Source organism: Centruroides sculpturatus, unplaced genomic scaffold, assembly GCF_000671375.1.
Source record: "Centruroides sculpturatus isolate CEXI.00-Female unplaced genomic scaffold, Cexi_2.0 scaffold1081, whole genome shotgun sequence".
NCBI classification, from domain to species: Eukaryota; Metazoa; Arthropoda; class Arachnida; order Scorpiones; family Buthidae; genus Centruroides; species Centruroides sculpturatus.
Genome location: NW_019385377.1, coordinates 161062 through 180229, shown reverse-complemented (window position 1 = coordinate 180229; position 19168 = coordinate 161062). Strand labels below are relative to the sequence as shown.

The 19168-nt window shown below is 32.1% G+C and overlaps 2 protein-coding genes across 2 annotated transcripts in view; one reads left to right on the top strand and one right to left on the bottom strand.

The window, feature by feature from the left end:
• Positions 1 to 1207: 1207 nt before the first annotated feature.
• Positions 1208 to 4578, bottom strand: LOC111638320. The gene is made up of 5 exons (XM_023384012.1): positions 4494 to 4578; positions 3744 to 3968; positions 3277 to 3474; positions 2762 to 2906; positions 1208 to 2087 (listed from the first exon to the last, which is right to left on the bottom strand). Exons 1-4 carry the CDS (start codon positions 4538 to 4540, stop codon positions 2843 to 2845), a joined length of 534 nt encoding a protein of 177 aa, XP_023239780.1. The 5' UTR covers positions 4541 to 4578; the 3' UTR covers positions 1208 to 2087; positions 2762 to 2842.
• Positions 4579 to 8843: 4265 nt separating this feature from the next.
• LOC111638318 (ubiquitin carboxyl-terminal hydrolase 32-like) overlaps positions 8844 to 19168 on the top strand; it is a 158206-nt gene continuing 147881 nt past the window's right edge. The window contains exon 1 of the mRNA XM_023384009.1: positions 8844 to 9009. Coding sequence (XP_023239777.1) covers positions 8952 to 9009 — 58 coding nt within the window. The 5' untranslated portion in view covers positions 8844 to 8951. The remainder of the gene's footprint in view (positions 9010 to 19168) is intronic.

The following is a 19168-nucleotide window of genomic DNA, read 5'->3' as shown; positions in this document are numbered from 1 at the left end:
CTCCGCCACCACCAACGTACGAATGGACCCTAGACCACTGCCGTAACTAGGCAGATGCAACAGGTGCACCCGCACAGGGCCCACTTGGAAGAGGGGCCCAAAATGCATGTATTTGTTTTATTACTTTCCCAAATGTAATTAATTAAGGGGCCTAAATGCAAATTCCTGCACAGGGCACAGGAATGGCTAGTTACGACACTGAAAGTATCAACTGGGGAGTCATCCAAAACCTCAGTTATTTGTTTCGCAAAGTTTTTCTTCAAGAGTTTTCTGTATTCTTCTGCACATATATACATTTTCTGGTCGTTTCGTCGCGTTGTCTCGAACGGAATTTCTTTTTTTCTGGATCGAGTGTTTTTTCCAGAGCTAGGGGTTCCGGAAATTTGCTACTTCTGGCTGCTTGTCTTCTGACTTATCGTTTTATTTGCCTTTTTATCCCCTGTATCGTGGTATTTTCCGATTTCCTTTGTCTTTATTACTCTTGTTTTTTCGCCACCGTTAAGGCTTACCGTGAAGAATAAGGCTTCTACTATTCTATTTGAAATGCCTTTTTTGTATTTATGCAAGAAATCGAACATATTTTTAGACCCTTCTAAAAATTCTCAACGATATTTAGCGTTCCATCGTATACAAGGGGAGTGAATTCGCATAAGTTGGCTTTATTCGAACTCTTCGTCTTAATGTTCGATTTTATGTTTATATCATTTGGGAAGATCCAGCATATTTTTCGAATTTAGTATACCTGAAAAAGAACACAGAAGGGGCTACGAAAACGTTTGTTATTAATCACTTAGCGGTTAGTGGTTGCTGCCAACCTTAATTATCGTTATCCCAGTGTGGTAAGCAGATAGCTAAAAATTTTATACTTAGTATCGAAACCTAATTGTTGCACTCGGTGAAAACGGGTAAGATCGGCTATAATCTACTAACCTTAATCTTTGCTATCGTTACTTTTTTTCCGAGCAACGCCGGGCACATCTGCTAGTTCACAATAACAGTATTAGCAACACCCCCGAACCTCGAGTATTTATGGGTCGTCGTTGATCAACGCCTGACGTGGCCTGGCTTAACCCGCAACAGGCTTGCTAAATAAAGAGGCCCTCTTAGTGCCCAGAGGAGCGAGTGAAAAAATAAATAAATAAAACCCTCGGAGTGGCAAGTGTGCCTTTGCCACTTTAACTGTTTCTCTAAAATTATCCTTTCTTAAAAGGAATGCGCTTACAAAAGAACAGAAAAAGATTAGATCTGCAGAAACTGTTTTATTTTTGCAAACATTATGTTTTTACAAATTACATAAGTTTTATTCTTTATCGAGGCATTTTTAAACAGACTTTTAATAACATTTATATAGGTCCAAACACATATTTTAATGTGTGCGAGAGCTCTCGACTATCGCTTGGATGCCTTAATTAGGCCGTAACAATTACTATTAATGTTTTACAAATATAAATATACAACAATTTATAATTGAGATTAAAATTATTAATTAATATATTAATAATCAATTAATTTATCAAACGTTTTATGTATAAAAAATTTGTTTTGCAATTAATCCTTTTACTAGTGTCTGAATAACAAATATCAATTTGTTGAGCGTGTCGTTCCAATAACAAATTAAAACACAATTCCGGAGAGTCCAAGTTCCAGGGATGACAAAAATTGGGAGTCAAATTTGAGCACAGACACAAGCCGGAAGAGTCCAAATTCCAATATAGACAGGATTCTGAAGTCAAATTCGAGATAGACGTAATTCGGGAGAGTCCATATTCGAGTGCAGACACCATTCATGAGTCAAATCCGGGGTTGACATAATTCGGGAGAGTCCAATTCGAGTACAGGCACAATTGAGGAGTCAAATTCGGGGTAGACGTAATTCGGGAGAGTCCAGATTCGTGAAGTAGACATAAATCGAGAGTCCAAATTCGTGTAGACCAATTCGGGTAAATGATAATTGACTAAAAGACAATAATAAGGAGACACAGCCGGGATAAAGTCAAAATTGGGAAGTCATAATCGAACTTGGCATTGACGCAATCGGGATGTCAAAATCAGGAGAAGTCATCGATGGTTTGCAGAAAAAACCATATCTAAAAGTGAATGAAAAACCAATATTTTAATTTTTACTTATAAATTGAAAATTATTTTTGCAATTTTTAGGAGCTTTTTAGATTTTATTTATTAATTTTTAAACTTTATCATTTCTTTTTGTTATTTTTTGAATATTTTTAAATGAAAACAAAATTAAGAATATTATTTCCTTCTAAAATGGAAATAAAGTTACGTGCCAAATGATATTGCTTACCGCAATTAATTGCATACTGCCACGTGTCATGTATGTATCAAATATGTCATTGTCAATTCCATTATTTTAACATGTTCCCGTCCGCGTAATCACGTAAGATTACTGGATAATTTAATTTCTACGTTCATTTATACCATTGCTTTCGCTGTGTCAAGAGACCAGCAACTTATACCCAGGATGTATTATTGTGAGTACTTGGACAGGAATATACAGGCTATGTATGCCCGATACCCTAAAAACGTGGCTTTTCTGTAATCGCATCGAAATCGATCGCATCAAAATATAATACATTTCCACGCTAATACCGTACATAAATATTTCCATTTTTTCTGTTGTCCGGCCATTAATTGCGGGTTATTATGAAATCGCGGTTAGATATTGTGTCAATTTATAAACCCAGACCGTAAAATCTCCCAAGTGTTTGGTGTAGAATACAATAAAGTTGCCATACACACTTACAATTAGCCAACTCGGCCCAGATCCAGCAAATCACAGAGCAGATCTTATTGTCGAATTTGACAGATGGAAGCAAAGAGATCCTTACTCGAACCGAACGTACTCGCATTCTCCACTTCTGGCCATTTTACACACCTTCTGAACGGATCTAAATGTAGAAAAAGAAGTATAATTATTCATGGAAAACGTATAACTCCATTTGAATTCCATTAAAACATATTGCGGCGCTGTATCGATGGGCTGTAAATGTTGGCCTACAAAGAACGAAAGTTGGATTATGAAATTTTCTACTAATTCATTGAACGGTGACGTTTTGAATTCAACTTTTCATCCAATCAGTAATGACACGGACGAATAGGCCAATACAGCACCGAACAATACGGGAAAGTTATGCGATTCGCAAACATTTCCTACTCAAATCTTAATGCTATAAAAATTTTTGGCGTAATCGATACTTGGGCTTAGCGCCACACTCGATTTATTGCCAATTTCAGAGGCTAAATCGTACAAAATCTTACCTCTTCACGGGTTTCCACATGCTCTTAAAGAACGACCCGACTTTCTTCAATGTATTTCTATCCCTGGAATTGCCAGGATTATCTTGCACGCAATCTCCGTGCTCTGCCGGGTCTTCGTTCTCTTTGGTGCTTCGTGGAGGAATCACGCTCTCTCTATTGTTCACTCCTTCATCCTCCACATCTTCGACCAATCTCTCACTAAGCAAGGAAAGAAATACAATAAATATATAAATTTGGAATTGAATTACGATGAATATTTATAAATGGTAACACTTGGAAAACATTTTCTTTAAATTCTTGCCCTGATGGGAAACCATCAGGGCAAGAAACTATTAAACTTATTACTATTTATCGAAAAATTAAAACGATGATTCCTCGTATTTCTCAGAATAACCCCTCGTTAAACAGCTCGTACTGTACATATAATATATACAAGTTTATTACATACAAACAGTAATGTAATTTACCTGTTAAAACGTTGGCAGGCTGTCTGGCAGATTGGTCGAACCTTCATCACAGCTTTTCTATAAGCAGGCTTGATGTTGTTTTCAAAAACGTCCAAACCTTCGAAAGCACCGGTCGAGGGTTCGTACTGCTTCGAAAGGACTTTCTTCAACTTTCTGCCTCGAAACTTAACATAATCCAAATTTTGTGGACTGACGAATCTTCGCAAATCCACATCCAATCCCTCCCTAAATATGCAAAGAGAAAATTCACAATACAATAACTACTTAATTCTACTCTCAAACTACATTAGATCCCCGTGTTTTTAAGTTTATTCGACAGAAGGAAAGGGCCTTTTATAAATCGAGTAGTCTAAATCTTTTTCTGTTATTTTAAAAAAAGACATGTTGAATATTATAATTGACATATTGAACATATTGAAACGAAGTTGGGTTTAAAATTTTAGTAAATTTCGTCATATTAACGACCTAATCCGTGATATAAAAGAAGCCCGATTACTCGTTTAAACAACAGTAAATTGAAAGGCCCTAAATTATCTTCTTAACACCAGGCCCCGAACTGTGCCTTATAAAGCCCTCTATTGCAATACAGCAATACAGGAAGACACAAAAATCGTAAAGTCTCAATCTTTACATTTAATCTAATTAGTCCTAATTATATATTGTAGATGGAAGTTTTCTTTAAAGCCTTTAATTGCTAAAACGAATTTCTTATCCGAATAAATAGTAATGAAATGTAAAAAAATATCTTACCCAGGAGGATGGGGCAGGGGTCGATACTCTCTACCATCAAAAAACATCTTCGAATCGCTTTCCAAATCGCACTCTTCGTCCAAGAGCAAAACTACGCAACAACGACAGCATCAATTGTTGAATTCGTTTGTTACGCGTTAAAAAAAGCGGGAATTTAATGAAGAATTTTGGATTCTTTTTTTATTATAATTTCAGAATCTGACGCGTGTATAATAAAGATTAAAAAGCCACATTACACCGGTGTGAGGATAGGGGTTAGAATAGAGACGGTTCGAAAAATGCACTTGGTGGTGCTGACGTGATGGCGGCACGAAATACAAACGTGTAAATATAGACATTTTGCGTTAACCAAAACCTTACATGGGAATATAAAACGAAATTAAAGCAAATACTTGGCGAAAATACAACAACAACTTGATATTTATACCGTAATATCGAGAGAGATGGTTATTTAATGGCCATTTCTAGAAATGATTCCATATACATAATTATAAAACAAAGCGTGTATTGTAACGTGAATTTGATGAATCACACCCGCCGAATAACTATTTAGTCGGCAACTTGAATATTAATTAAACCGATGCTTAATGTCACCAGGAAAGTCGTGCTAAAATTCCTTCATTTCTCTCCAAGTTTTTATACGCTTAATTTAATAGAAAATCGGCTGAGCATTTGTGAAGTTGTGGCAAATCTTTCTCACCGGAAGTGTTTGAATTTATAACTCTAACCATACGTTAATTTTGCTATTGCAAGCGAAGACAGGTGCACTGGTTTTAAAGCAATAATCGCATTGTCTAAGATACACTTCTCGTTAGCCCTCTTATTCCATTTGGCTCCTATTTTTGATTAAGGGAGCCAGTGCCTAATCCTTAACTACGTCGTCAAAATCGAATTTTTCGCATATTTGTGTTGTATGGACAATAGATTCGGGAAGGTATTCACACATTGTAATAGAGTCTCATTAGTTATATCAATGTAGTGTAGACACGAAATATTTGAATTTCATCTTATGAATAGTCACCTTTATATCCCGATTATATTCGTTATTCGATGCTAAATCTAAATGCATAAATGATTCATAAGATCGTCCTCGTCTTTAATATAGAAATGTTGCGAAGGCAACCAAAAATGGCCCTTTGTTCTTCAAAAACTACAGATTATCCCTTGGTATATTATTGCTAAAAACAATAGTTCCTATGGAACTGTGTTTCGGGATTATTTGTACGCGTATCCGTTTCTTCGTAATCAAATAAACGTTCTCGTTTTCTCCATCCGAATACAAAAAGAATTTTTTTTACCATATTCTGCGTTATAAATACTTAAACGTGATACAAGGAAGCTACTGTTGTTTAATACATTTCCTGTGAGCACAACGTCACATTACCGCGAAAACTTTAAAAACCAAAAAATTAGACTCCTGAAGGGCGGGCTACCTTTAGACACTTGGCCCGTTGCCCGGCTCTAACGACGGCACCGAACAAAGCCAAACGTTTCCATTGATTCCAATGTAAAAGTGGACGATACGCACACATTAGCAGATGCAGTGCCAGCAATTTCAGGGTTTCTCTCATTGCGTGATGTAAAAATCAATAATAGTCTGTGAGGGCAAGATATTTTTTTACGAAATTTGAAGCTTAATATCTGCTGAGAATTTTTAAAATTTCTGAACTTTTGCCGTTAGATTTTTTATTTCGGCCATTTGCTTTTGATATGTTTAGGAAAATGAGAACACTGAATAGGGAGGAATGGCTGCATCGTATCTTTTGAACCAACTAGAAGACGTAAATGATGGAAAAAATAAAGAATGCCTGAAAAGTCCGGAAATAATGTTTGCACTTTTTGACTTTTGATGTGCAATTGAAAATTGTTCTTCGGTTCCGATCGACACAAACGGTTTTCGCAGTACAACAATAACAGAAGGACGAAAGTATCCACTGCCGTAACTAGGCAGGTGCACCTGTACAGGGCCCACTTCGAAGAGGGGCCCAAAATGCATGTATTTGTTTTATTACTTTCCCAAACCAAATTAATTAAGGGGCCTAAATGCAAATTCCTGTACAGGGCACAGGAATGGCTAGTTACGGCACTACCTAGACCAGGGGTGTCCAACCTTTTGGTTTCTCTGGGCCACATTGGAAGAAGTCATGGAGTTTTGGGCCACAAATATATTGTGACCCAATTTTTAAATATACAAATATATTTAAGGATTTACATGTCTAGATCATAGTAATAAGTATTAAAACTTTATCACGAAAAAGGATATTTTAAAAAAATTACTTTCACAGACACTTTCAATTTTTACTTAGAAATAGATAATTTTATGTATTATAAAGAAGTCAAACAAAAATTTATTTGAAAAGCACAAATATTTTTTTTTTATTTGGGTCTTTAATTAATAAAACAACGAAACACCATTTTAAAGTGCGTTTTTTTTCAACTAATATATTTATAAATAATATGTAGCCCAAAATGTAGCCAATGTGCCAAATGATATTTTTTACGCCAAACTAAAAAAAAGGGTACCTAAATTTGGTGCAAAGTAGACAAATCTTGCAACGCTGAAAAGAATATTAAATAAAGTTACAGTTGGGATTCAAAGGATTATAGACCTAAATTCGGGGAATAGAGAGAAAGGTCAAAATATAAAAAAGTGAGAAAGGTTAAATAGACCTTCTGTTACGCAAATATTGCTCCTTAATTTTCCAACCTTTCTCACTTTTTTTTTTTTTTTTGGCCTTTCTTTCCTTTCCCCAAATTTTGGGCTATAGTCCTTTGAGTCACGACTCCAGGTTTATTTAGTATTCCTTCCTCATCCACACATTACAAATATTTAAAAATACTTCCTTTCTATTAAAAAATAAAACATGTATAAAGGTTTAGGGCTTTGTGAAAGTTTCTTTTTGAGGTTTATGCCGTAGAAATAAATTAATAATTTAAAAATTTGTCGGTTTTGTTTACACGTTTATTGGGCCGCATTAGAACTTGTCTTGGGCCGCATGCGGCCCGCGGGCCGCGGGTTGGACACCCCTGACCTAGACCATCACCAACACACAATTAACTGATTCCCCTAAAAGTCGGCAAGCTTACAAATTTGACACAAAAAGCCATTAAGTTCGTTATCCGAATTTTGTTCATTATCCGAGACAAAATTTTTGCAAAATAAAAGTTGGTTAACCGATTTAACCGGGATTCCACTGTACAGTAATACCTCGACTTACGCTACCCCGACTTACGCGAACTCGGAGTTACGCGATTTTTCAAATCGCGTCGATTCGTCTTTTGTTTGAGCGCCACGCAATTCTCGATTACTCACTCCCCCAACACTATTGTTCAGCTTACATGTTCGGACGTGCCGCGAGGAATCGACACATAGTTACAATTTATTTTGAGTTATTTTTTTCTGTGTTTGTTATATCTACGGAGACTTGAGACACGATAATTTGGCAGTTCGTTTGGCTTTAATAATAAGATTTACGAAGAAAACTTCATACTTGCAGACTTCGTACTCGTTTCTATTCTTGCCCAATTTGCACAACCTAGCGTTATGCAGTTATTGAAGCTACTGGGCACGGTTAAAAATTAAGACAGCATAAACACAATTATTACAGCTATTACAGGTACGAATACGAAAAGCTAATATAGACAAATACATGTAAATAGAATCGTGAACAAAACAAGTAAAGAATTTTCAGAGTCCTGCCACAAATACATATTGATTATTGACAATCTGTGAAATGTCATAACAAGCAAAAATTTTAAAAAAACTAATAAGCAGGCTTAAAATTAATAAATACGAATGTATTCTGACAGTTTATGGGTTAATAATTATACTTTCTATTTGCAAAATTTCCTAAACTTTAACACAAAATAAGAAAAAAGTGAACTTTTAAGAAATGGATTAAGGATTTCCCGGGATGAGAAGAATTTCCCGGGTTAAAAAACAGCCGGAATCCCGAGATCCCGTTTGAGAAACCCTATTTGGGACAGATCATCCTCCGAAAATTCTTGGGGTTTTTCGACCTGCTTGTATTCGATTCCAAGTTCTACATGATACATGACGCAATATATAAAGTCCTAACCGCTCTGCCAACACCACCGGCAGATCATAAATATTCTAATGTATTTCAATCCGTACAGTACATAGACTTTCAAAATACAGTAATACGTCTTAGATTTTTAGACTATCTTTTTTATTATAATCGATTTAATTTAAGTTTCATTCTTATAACGTTCGATAATAATAAATAATTAATTAATAGTATTATATAAATCAATAATTATAAAAAATTTGTTTAATTTATGCGTGTCAATCTAAAATAATATCGAATAAACTTGATCTGGCAACACTACTGTAGAATGTCATGTGACTATTAAGATGGCTGATTTTCGTAATGTGCTGAAATATCTTGGATAGTGAAATGAAAACATCCCTCCCTTAAATACTTGCGTTGTTTGAGAATGGGTGCTAAGGATTCAAAACAATGCTGTATTACTTACGACGAAGCGTTAAAAAGAGGTATGAAGTTATTAAATCAAGTGATTTTCGAATATCGTAAGCCTAATAGAATCATCGATTTTGATCAACACTCTCCCAACTCTTAAAACAATTGATTTTATAATTTTATTTAATTCAAATATCTTCTGTGTCTATACACGTAGTGGTTTATGCACGATTCTGTTTACGTGTATTTGTTTATATTAGCTTTTCGTATTCGTACATAAAAAAAATAATGATACATAACCGATGGTCTTCGTAATTTTCTGAAATTTATATAAATACAAAACGTAAAATTATATTAGTTATGTGTTTTTTAATAAAAATATATTAATGTTTATTGATAGCCACGCCTACTCTTGTCACTTTGATTATGTTAGCTGGAAATGAACGTTTTTTCGTTTGTTTACGATACGTTTCTTGATTATGTACTGTACGTGGTTGGTTACTTGGTTCTTTTTATTGAAATACGTAACTTCATCTAAAATTTATAAATAATTGCGATTCGTTTTTAAAATTAATATTGTAGAAGTAATTCTACATCAATAGATTTTTGAATTCTGCTTCCAAAATGTCTACTGATAATGAATGAAACTAGCAAATGTTTATTTAAACTTGAACTATATAAATTAAGTATAAGTCTATTGGTTTAATTGAAATCAAGACAATATCAAATAGGTATTTATTCATTTCTAATTACGAGGCATTTTTTGTTAAGAATGGATCATTCTGTTAAATGTTTAAATTTTTTTTAGATAAAATAAATATTAATTATACATTTTTAAGTTTTTATTATCACTGATATATGTAATGTTTTTTGATGATAACAGATTTTAATTTGAATTCAGATGTACTATTTTACATTGAAAATCTTAAATTTTTATATATATTTTTCATGAAGGAATCAAGTGTGTTTATTTGATGATGATGTATAAAAATATAAGCAGTGTAAATTTTAAACATATTACCAGCAGATGATATAGAAAAAAAATCATAATAATAATTCGTAATAAATCATAAATCATAATAATAATTCATAATAAATCATAAATCATAATAATAATAATTCTAGAAAAAGTATTCAAGTTAAAAACATACAGACAATAAATTTAATTGATAAATAATCTATATTAATATTTTTAAGTAACTTTTATGCTGTTTTAGATTTGTTTAATAAAAGTTTAAGCAAAATTTACAATTTCAAAATATTCATATGAGAAATCAGTTCCTACTGTATCATCTTAGCAGTTTGCAATGCTTTTGATATTGTGAAATATGGGCATTCAAAAATTGCAGCTGTTCTGTTTATTTCCAAGCTGGAGGAACACAGAAGTGTGATTCAAGTTTTGTGGGCATCTGCCAAGAATACAAACAAAATTTATCAAGAAACGAGTGCTTTGTATGGGGACAACTGTCTATTGTGGCAAGTTGATGGTGGTGTGAGAAGTTCAGAAACAGAACAAGAGTCCAGGATGTTCCAGATCAAGCCGTTTTTCATTATCACCATATATAGTCTGATTTTGGTATCCTGTGATGACCTCTTCTAGAAGGAGTTAGCAAATCACTGCTTCGAATGTGATGATGATGTGAAGACAGTAGTTTAACTATAAGCTCTCATAAACATATCTCTCATAGTAGCTCTCATAGTAGCTCTCATAAACATGTCTGGTTGCTTATGCAACCAGACATGTTTATGAGAGCAGTATTCAAAAGCTTATGCCATGATGGGAGAAATGTTTGATTATCTTGGAAGCTACATAGAAAACTAGACTATGAACTGGTCTTTCAAATGTATAATTTGAATTCTGAAATAACAGATTTTGAGAAAAATGCAGTTGGTAAAGACTTTTTGATTTTCCCTCATATTTAATGTTCATATTTGAAAGAATATTATTTTGTACATTTACAAGCTTCAGCAATTTCATTAAATAGTAAACACAAATTGAATCAACATAAGAAAATTGAAACAAATAAAACAATAAACAAAAATATAAGCACAACTTGAATCATTTTGTAGTAATGTTTTTGTTGTTTTCCTGTAGATATCTACTGTTACTTTTGTAACTGTACTGTAATTTTTATAGTTCTATTCAGTGTTCTTTCCAAAAAAATTACTGCTGATATGCATATATTGATACTAAAAACAAAGTTCTGTTTTAGGAAATATGTAACAATAACTAAAAATAATGTTTAATACTGCTAATTATTTATTTTTCTTTTTATAATTCTACACATTATATTACAGTATTTGTGTATCATCTTTCTGTTTGCACTTTTTTCCCTATTTATTGTTTTGGATCTTAGTGCCAGTTGCTAAATGGTAAACTTTTAATTATTGTGTTTTTACTTTTTTCTTTAAAAATACTATCATTAGAGTTTTTCTATATCTTATTTCTTGACAAGAACATAGTCAGGATAAACAATTACCAGACAGTATTTCTGTTCACTGAAAGATGTTTCTAACGAAAGGAATTCCAACCTCATTTATCAGCTCCAATCAGCCCGTGGTACTCATTGTGTACATTAGAATGGTTCAGTTCATTTTATTCATTTTTATTATGTCAGTCACCAGATTTCTCACCTCAACCTATAAAAGTTTTTCTTATTCAACAACTGCTGGTACTATATATTGGCTATTGGTATTTTTTATACTTTCTCCTGGTATTAAAAACACTAAACCTATAAACCAGCAAATTTTATATAAAAAGTGCAAACTTTTTTGCCTTTTGCACTTTTTATATAAAATTTTCTGGTTTATAGGTTTAGTGTTTTTAATTCTAATTTAACCAGTTTTAAGTGGCAGTTGTCTCCTAGTATGTAGGCCTAATGATCTATACATAGCAAGTACTGCAATCAAGCATTTTATGCTAGAATAGCCAAAATTTTAGATTGAAATTGTACCAGTTGATGGAAACATAAGGAAAATGATGTAATAATACAGCTATTTCTGCTTTTGATTGGATGAAATATATAAACACAGATGCAAATTAATTTTAATTTCAGTTTTTGTAATTAAAATGTATGATGATTGGTTTTTAATGTATAAAAATTAATGAATATGTGATAGATGTCATTACATCAGCTCTCATTAAATATCTGGGTTTTTATTTGTTATGATGACTATTAATTAAATATTTCTGTCAATAATATATTTCTAACTTAAATATGTATTATTTAAGTATATATTTTAACTCTGTCTGCAAAATATGCATGGAAGAAAACTAATTTTTAGGTTTAATATTCAATAAATAACATATAACTGAAATGTTAATATATTAACTGTTGAAATTGTGCACTTATTAAAAAAATTGTTTCAATAAATAATAATATAATTATAAATAAAATACAAGTGTACCCCAGGTTATGACCATCTCATGATAAAACAAATCATAGTTATGACTGTCATATATTTCTACCCATACCAGAATCCAACTTAGCTATCCCCACTGATATAATGCTTTGTCTATTTCAATCATTGCCACCTGTTCAGTGGAAAGACTTTGAATGGACAAAGCATTGTTTTTGTGTTGTGTGTGGGGTGTCTTGGAGAAGACCAAAACTGTCCGGGTTTGACCCTTTCAAAACCTTTGTGTTTTCAGTAAATTACAATATCTACTTGAGTGAACAAACGTTTTTGAATCTCCACCAAGTTCTCCTTCAGGTTTGATGGTGTTTCAACTTTGGAATGCCCAGAATTCGAATACAGTAGAACCTCGAAAACTCGGCCTAATGTGGACCGAAGGGTGGCCGAGTTTGTGAAAATGCCGGGTTATCGGGAATGGGGTTTAAAAAAATAAGTACGAGTGTTTCCTCAGAAAATACTGTACTGTACTTGTATGTATTGTTTACTTGAGAATATAACAGAGAATAAACTGCCCAAATACCCTTAAACAAAGGAAAAGTACGTCCTTTATGAAGGCATAGAGCCTTTACTACATGAAAATGAAAATTAATGNCTGTAACAATATTTATTCACAAAACAAATCGTACAAGTACACTTAAGAGCTATACGTGCTCTCGCTGCTATCACCCGACGGCAAAAACAAAAAAAATACTCTCTCCCTTTCGGAATTCCCTGCCGGAAAAAACCATCCCGTCCAACAGTGGCGTGACGTCATAAGAAGCGGTGGATGCGCCGCTTTCCTCGTATTTTCTAAAAAATAAATACATATTAATTTTAATTATATGAAAATAATTGCACAATATTTTATTATAACCGCATTATGTATCTTATTACAAATTTCTATACTATGCGTGAAAAAAGATAAGATCGCTATTGTATATTCGAATATTAGTGGCGGAGTGGAAGTGTTGTATCATCAGCATCCAAAAAGCCAGATTCGCGCACGTGCTTTACAGAGCACCAACCTCACCCGGTTTAGTTGGTGGAAGCCTAGGACTTTGGGTGGATGCTACACGTATACTGCATCCAATTCCCTCCAGGACCAGTTCTGGGCTGTTAGCTGCCTGCCCGCTAGATATTTGGCCGCCCTCGCTCGATTACGTGAATCGCGAATAGATTTATAACTTAACCCAACTGATAAGAATTTACTGGTATGTTTTTACGATAGTTCTGTATAGTTGACAGGAGTTAAAAAAAATCCATTAAAATATTTGATATTTTTATTCCGCTCTCCGATTTTATATTACTCACAGATTTCAATGTTAAACCAGTGATATTACAATTTCGTATGTCCCATCTTTAAGGGGATGTAGAAGAAAACATGTACAATTCTTGTATAATGTTAAAAAATTAATTAACTGTTACTTTGACAGCATCATTTACAACTAAATTTAATGAATGAAGAGATGCACGAGGTACAGAAAAAGCTGTAGAATTTATTTTCCTTAAATTTACGATTTATGTATGCGTTGTCATAAAAATTTGTCTTTCCACTTTTTTCCTGAGACTACAAATATTTGAGTACAAAGTAACTGGTTTTGACTTATTTCTACTTAAGAAGTAGTTAAATAATTAAGCGATTAGGGAATTAGGGACATAAACAAAACCCTGATGAAAGAGCCGAAATTTTACTTAAACAAAAGCTCAACCGAACCATCTCTAGCTGAGTACAGTGGAGACTGATTTCTTCGTATTATTAATGTAATAAAGACAAAAATTTTTCCAGTTCAATGAGAGTGACCAAAAAGTTGTAAATTTTGGAAATTTCTGAGGATACTTGGTCCTAAAACAAATTAGTTGGAAAACAAATGACTTTTAAGTTTAACATATTTAGATTTTTACAGCTATAGTGAGAAACATTTAAAATCTACAACAGCTCTATCGTGTCCTTTGAGATATACTAGTGATGTGACGAAAGAGGTATTTGACATTGACCAGTATTGGCACCCTGGGGATTTGGCATTCCTTGTGTATGCACACTTTGCAATTGTCTTTGATTCTATCCATTAGCCATTCGTAGGGAGCTATTTGACTAAGTGCATTGTTTTAATATTTAAGAAGTGAAGAATATTTTATATTTTTATATACGTTTCTTTACAAAGCTATATTTAATTATAATTTTCTTTAAAAGTATATTCGTACAATTGAATAATATTTTGTACCAGGTATGTACCGTACATCCACCATACATTTTATTTCACCAAGTAAGTTTTTATTATTTTATTTTTAATTGTAGCCCTTATATCGTGGCTAGTGATTTGGAATGTAATTGTGATATTAAAAATGCATTTAGAGAAGTCTATGTTTTTTACTGGCTTATCGAATAAACAATACGAATGGACCCTAGACCATCACTGACGCGCAATTAACTGTTTGCCCCTGGATGTTGGCTTCTTACACAAACACAGCTTCCCTATCATCAAATGTCACGGCATGCCACTGCTAATTAGTATTATATTAACTTTCTTTCAAATTTATAAAATATAATTTTTTTATCTATCTATCTATTCTTTACATAATTTATGTAGTTTAGTAAATTTATCAAAAGCAAAAATAAATTATCTTATCTACTATAACTATATTTCTTTTCTTTTTTAAAAAATTGATAAAATTGTTTTAATATGTTAATTATTTACTTGCGAGTGATAAAAATAATCATTGTTAAAAAATTAATGTTTCATTTTAATTATTGAATAAGTTTTTTAAAACTTGATTGCATAATCCCATAATATTGCATGATTATTTGGTGTATAAGAAACATTTGCATAAATCTATCAATTATGAATAAAGGAATCATCTTTCCTCCATATCATTTCAGTTTCCTTAAACAATAGGGATTTTACAAAAAAGTCATATTTTCTTAAAATATTCAATTTAAAATTTTTATATTTTCCTGATAATATTTTTCTGAATTTACTTTCTTCTGCAATGTAAATTATTATGCAAGAAGTGTTGATATTGTTGTATTAAAAGATATTTACAAATAATAGTGTGACAATGCCGAAGGGCCTCCCTATACTTCGGCACCACGTGACCAAAGGGTGGACATCACGTCAGCGAAGATCGCAATGACAGGTTTCGTCAGGACTGACACCACTGTGTCTTCACGGCTAGACACAGAAACTGTTTCGTTCGGGTGTGAGCGGTCGCATGTGTGAGCGAACGGAGTCAAGATAGAAGGAGAGACAACGCACCGGAAGTGACCTACTCATAGACTCTTTAACATAACAATTGTTTAATGGTTAATGATAGGCTATACATTAGGGCTGCTGTTAAATACATTTCTCGATTTGATAAGTATTAGATATTAAGATATGATCCGATTCGACAGAGAGAGTTTACAGAAGTTCGCGTGGCGATAATTACCTTGTATGAAATCACAAAAGAAGACAGTTCTGGACTCAGAAGACAGAAGACAGTTCTTATTTTCACAGTTATTAGGCGAGGAGGTATCCAAAGGCGAGGCACAGGGATAACGTGAGTGGTCCGATCGAGGAACTGGTGACGACTGTCATGATTACAATATGAAATGATATAAACACACGAAAAGTCCGAATTCGGATCCTCACATCAGGAACATAATTTTACTAATTAGGACATTCAGTATATTAAAAGTTAAGTATGTACAATCTGTTAGATATCAATGTTCATTTTTAGTATACATGGATAATAATAGAATCTGCTACTTATTCCTTGATTATAATGTTTAATTATAACACAATTATAAGAAAAGCTGTTATAATATATATACTTGTAAATAGCACTTTTTAACATATATAAATGAAATGTATAAGTACTGGCATATTTCAGAGCAGTAGTTGTATACAGTTTGCATAAACATTTATAAAATTAAGACTAGTGAAATCGATATGTCTACTGACTAGCTTCTTATAAAAAAAATAACTGGAATTTAACAGAATATCAGAACTAAATAATGAAATCTATTTCTTATTGAAATTATAAATTTTGCATGTTTTCGGTTAATAAAAAAGATTTGATAAGTCTTTGATTATAACAAAAAATCATTATAGGTAGAATAATAAATTCTAAAAATTAAATAAGTGAAGATGGATAGCATACTTAATAAACATTTACATTAAGAACAAAAATATATAAATATATCTACATTAAAAATGCAATTGTTGCAATTATATTACAGATAAAATTGTGAGAACTAAGAAAAATGATGATAGAATTCTGTTATTATTAATCAGGTTAGATCAGATTATTAATCATATTTCTTTGTTGATGAATGATAACATATTAATTTGTTAATAAAGGAGAGAAAATTTAAAATGATTATCTACAAAAATATTACTTTTAATTGCCAATACAAATTGTTGCTTTAATTTACAATGTTTTTTTTAAATTTAAACTTCTCATTTATATTAAAGTTTTCAGTATTCTAAATATTTTTTATTTCATATTTATCCTAAATATTACCTTTGTGATTTTTATCTGCAATCTTGTAATTGTAATCAAATACATTATCTGTTGAATAATTCAGTTATTGTTTTCTATATTATAACCATAATATAAACTAAAATCAACTTTTCATTTTTTATTAAAGTGATTTGTAAAAACTTAATAAAATTTAAGTTTTGAATTTTATGTTTCAAATTTACTATTAATGTTTGTACTAATAAAAAATTTAAGCATATTTTTAAACAGGAAAATATTCATTAAATAAATATTGCGAAAACTATAATTTAAAGCTAATAAAAGTATATTAAAAAATGCAATTATGCAAGTAAATATAAATATTTACTANTTATGAGAGCTTTTATACTTTTATAAAGCTGTCTATAATGAAAATTAATTAACTAAGGATTTTTTTGCCCTGCCAGGGTGTGGCCGAGTTATCCGGAGTGCCGGGTTATCGAGAGCCGAGTTTTCGAGGTTCTACTGTATTTAAATACCATATAATTCAAGAGTTCAAAATTCTGACATGTGATATTTAGGGGTGCAGTCCTATATATAGAGAATTATATAAACTATAAGGACAATGACACAATATTGTATGCATGGCAGTATGCATATGAGAATGATCTCCAACATTAATTTATATCATTTTATACATATAATTTCTGTCCAAAGCATTAGTTTGAGGACTGTGCCCCTAAATATCGCATGTCAGAATTTCAAACTCTTGAATTATATGGTATTTAAATATTCAAATTCCAGGCATTCCAAAGTTGGAACACCATTGAACCTGAAGCAGAACTTGGTGGAGATTTGAAAACGTTTGTTCACTCAAGTAGATATTGTAATTTACTGGAAACACAAAGGTTTTGAAAGGTTCAGTTACAGGATTCCAGTAATAAAGTAGTGTAAAGTTTGATCTATGTGGGTTTTAAGAAAATTTGGCAAATCATCAATAATAACAACAACATCCAAAACCAGAAATCTGCATACAAAATAACAGAGGTAATATTTTGGTCCATGTTAAATGGGCATTGTCAAACTAAATGATCCCTCTGCTGTTAAAACAATAGGGATTGCTGTACATATGTTGAGCTGTTGTTATCAAGTCTACCAGTTTTGAGTGACTGTTTTATCAATTAATAATTATTATTGGTAATGATATAGCTGATTTTTTAACTGATGAACAGAAGCAGTCTGATAATTTAATTAGCAAGTCATTTATAATAACATTCCAAATTAGGGGTTTATATACTGAGCTTAAAGGACAGCCTTTACTTATGGAGCAGGTTTTTTTTAACAAAGCTCAATTTAAGCTTAGCTATTCTGTCTTTTAAGAAATCCTTGAGCAAGTAGAAAAGTAGTGGTACTTTTGTATCTCTGATAAGTTTTAAAATTGATAATCACTATGTATTGTTAAATGCACCTCTGATATCTAGGAATATTAACAGAGACATCAACCTCTTCTTCTTTCCTTGCTGTAAAATATTATACAATTTAACAAGGGCATCCTCTATGGAACACTGGTATATGAAACCATATTGGTCATTGCTCAAAAACTTTCCATGAGGTGAAAGTTTCTTTAAATAAAAAAAAATGTATTGGTAATGGCAACTCAAGATACTCCTAGTATTTGATAGAATGCAATATGTACGCAACCTGGGATATGCCTGTATATAACATAATAGGAAATAAAGTTGTAAACAATTTGTCTTAAGATATATATTAATTTTAGTCTTTATATATTTTATTTTAGATTTGTATTGAAACAAATTTATTTTTTCAACTAATTTTAAAAAAAACTAGTTTAAATACATATTATTTGCTGGAAATTTGTATGCATGGTATATTGTTTTTAATTTATATATGTTCCAGCTATTAGAGACTTTATATATTAGACAATAGTTAATTAAACAGATGTTAGGGGATGTTATCCAGTATTTTAAAAATATATTCTTTCTTTTGCAAACAGTACATAACCTGCAGCTAATAATATATTTCTTAATTTTTGTTCACAGGTGGTAAAGAAAGATTTAAAATATACACTCCATTTCATCAACTGTAAATATTTTTTCCTCCTTGATTGAATATTAAGTCATTGGATTTGCAAAAATTCAAAATTTTTGGTATTAGAGCCAAAATAAATACTGTCTATTTCTTTTCTTATTCTGGCATTAGCATCACCTGTTATAATTATGTCTCCCTGGAGAGATTGTATAAATGAATAAAATGTAGCTGGTCTCTTCTCCTGATAAATCATGTTTTAGCGGAATTTGATAGACCCCAAGAGAAGAGACCAGCTACATAGGGGCCACGGCGAGAAAGTTAATTTCTCACATCCTAGAACATCAGAAC

Bases quoted from the DNA above. Each gene is read 5' to 3' on its own strand.
- LOC111638320 (XM_023384012.1), bottom strand. From the start codon at position 4,540: ATGTTTTTTGATGGTAGAGAGTATCGACCCCTGCCCCATCCTCCTGG. The intron at 3,969-4,493 runs GTAAGATATTTT...TTGCATATTTAG, and splicing joins CCCCTGCCCCATCCTCCTGG to GGAGGGATTGGATGTGGATT. The intron at 3,475-3,743 runs GTAAATTACATT...TTCCTTGCTTAG, and splicing joins GCCTGCCAACGTTTTAACAG to TGAGAGATTGGTCGAAGATG.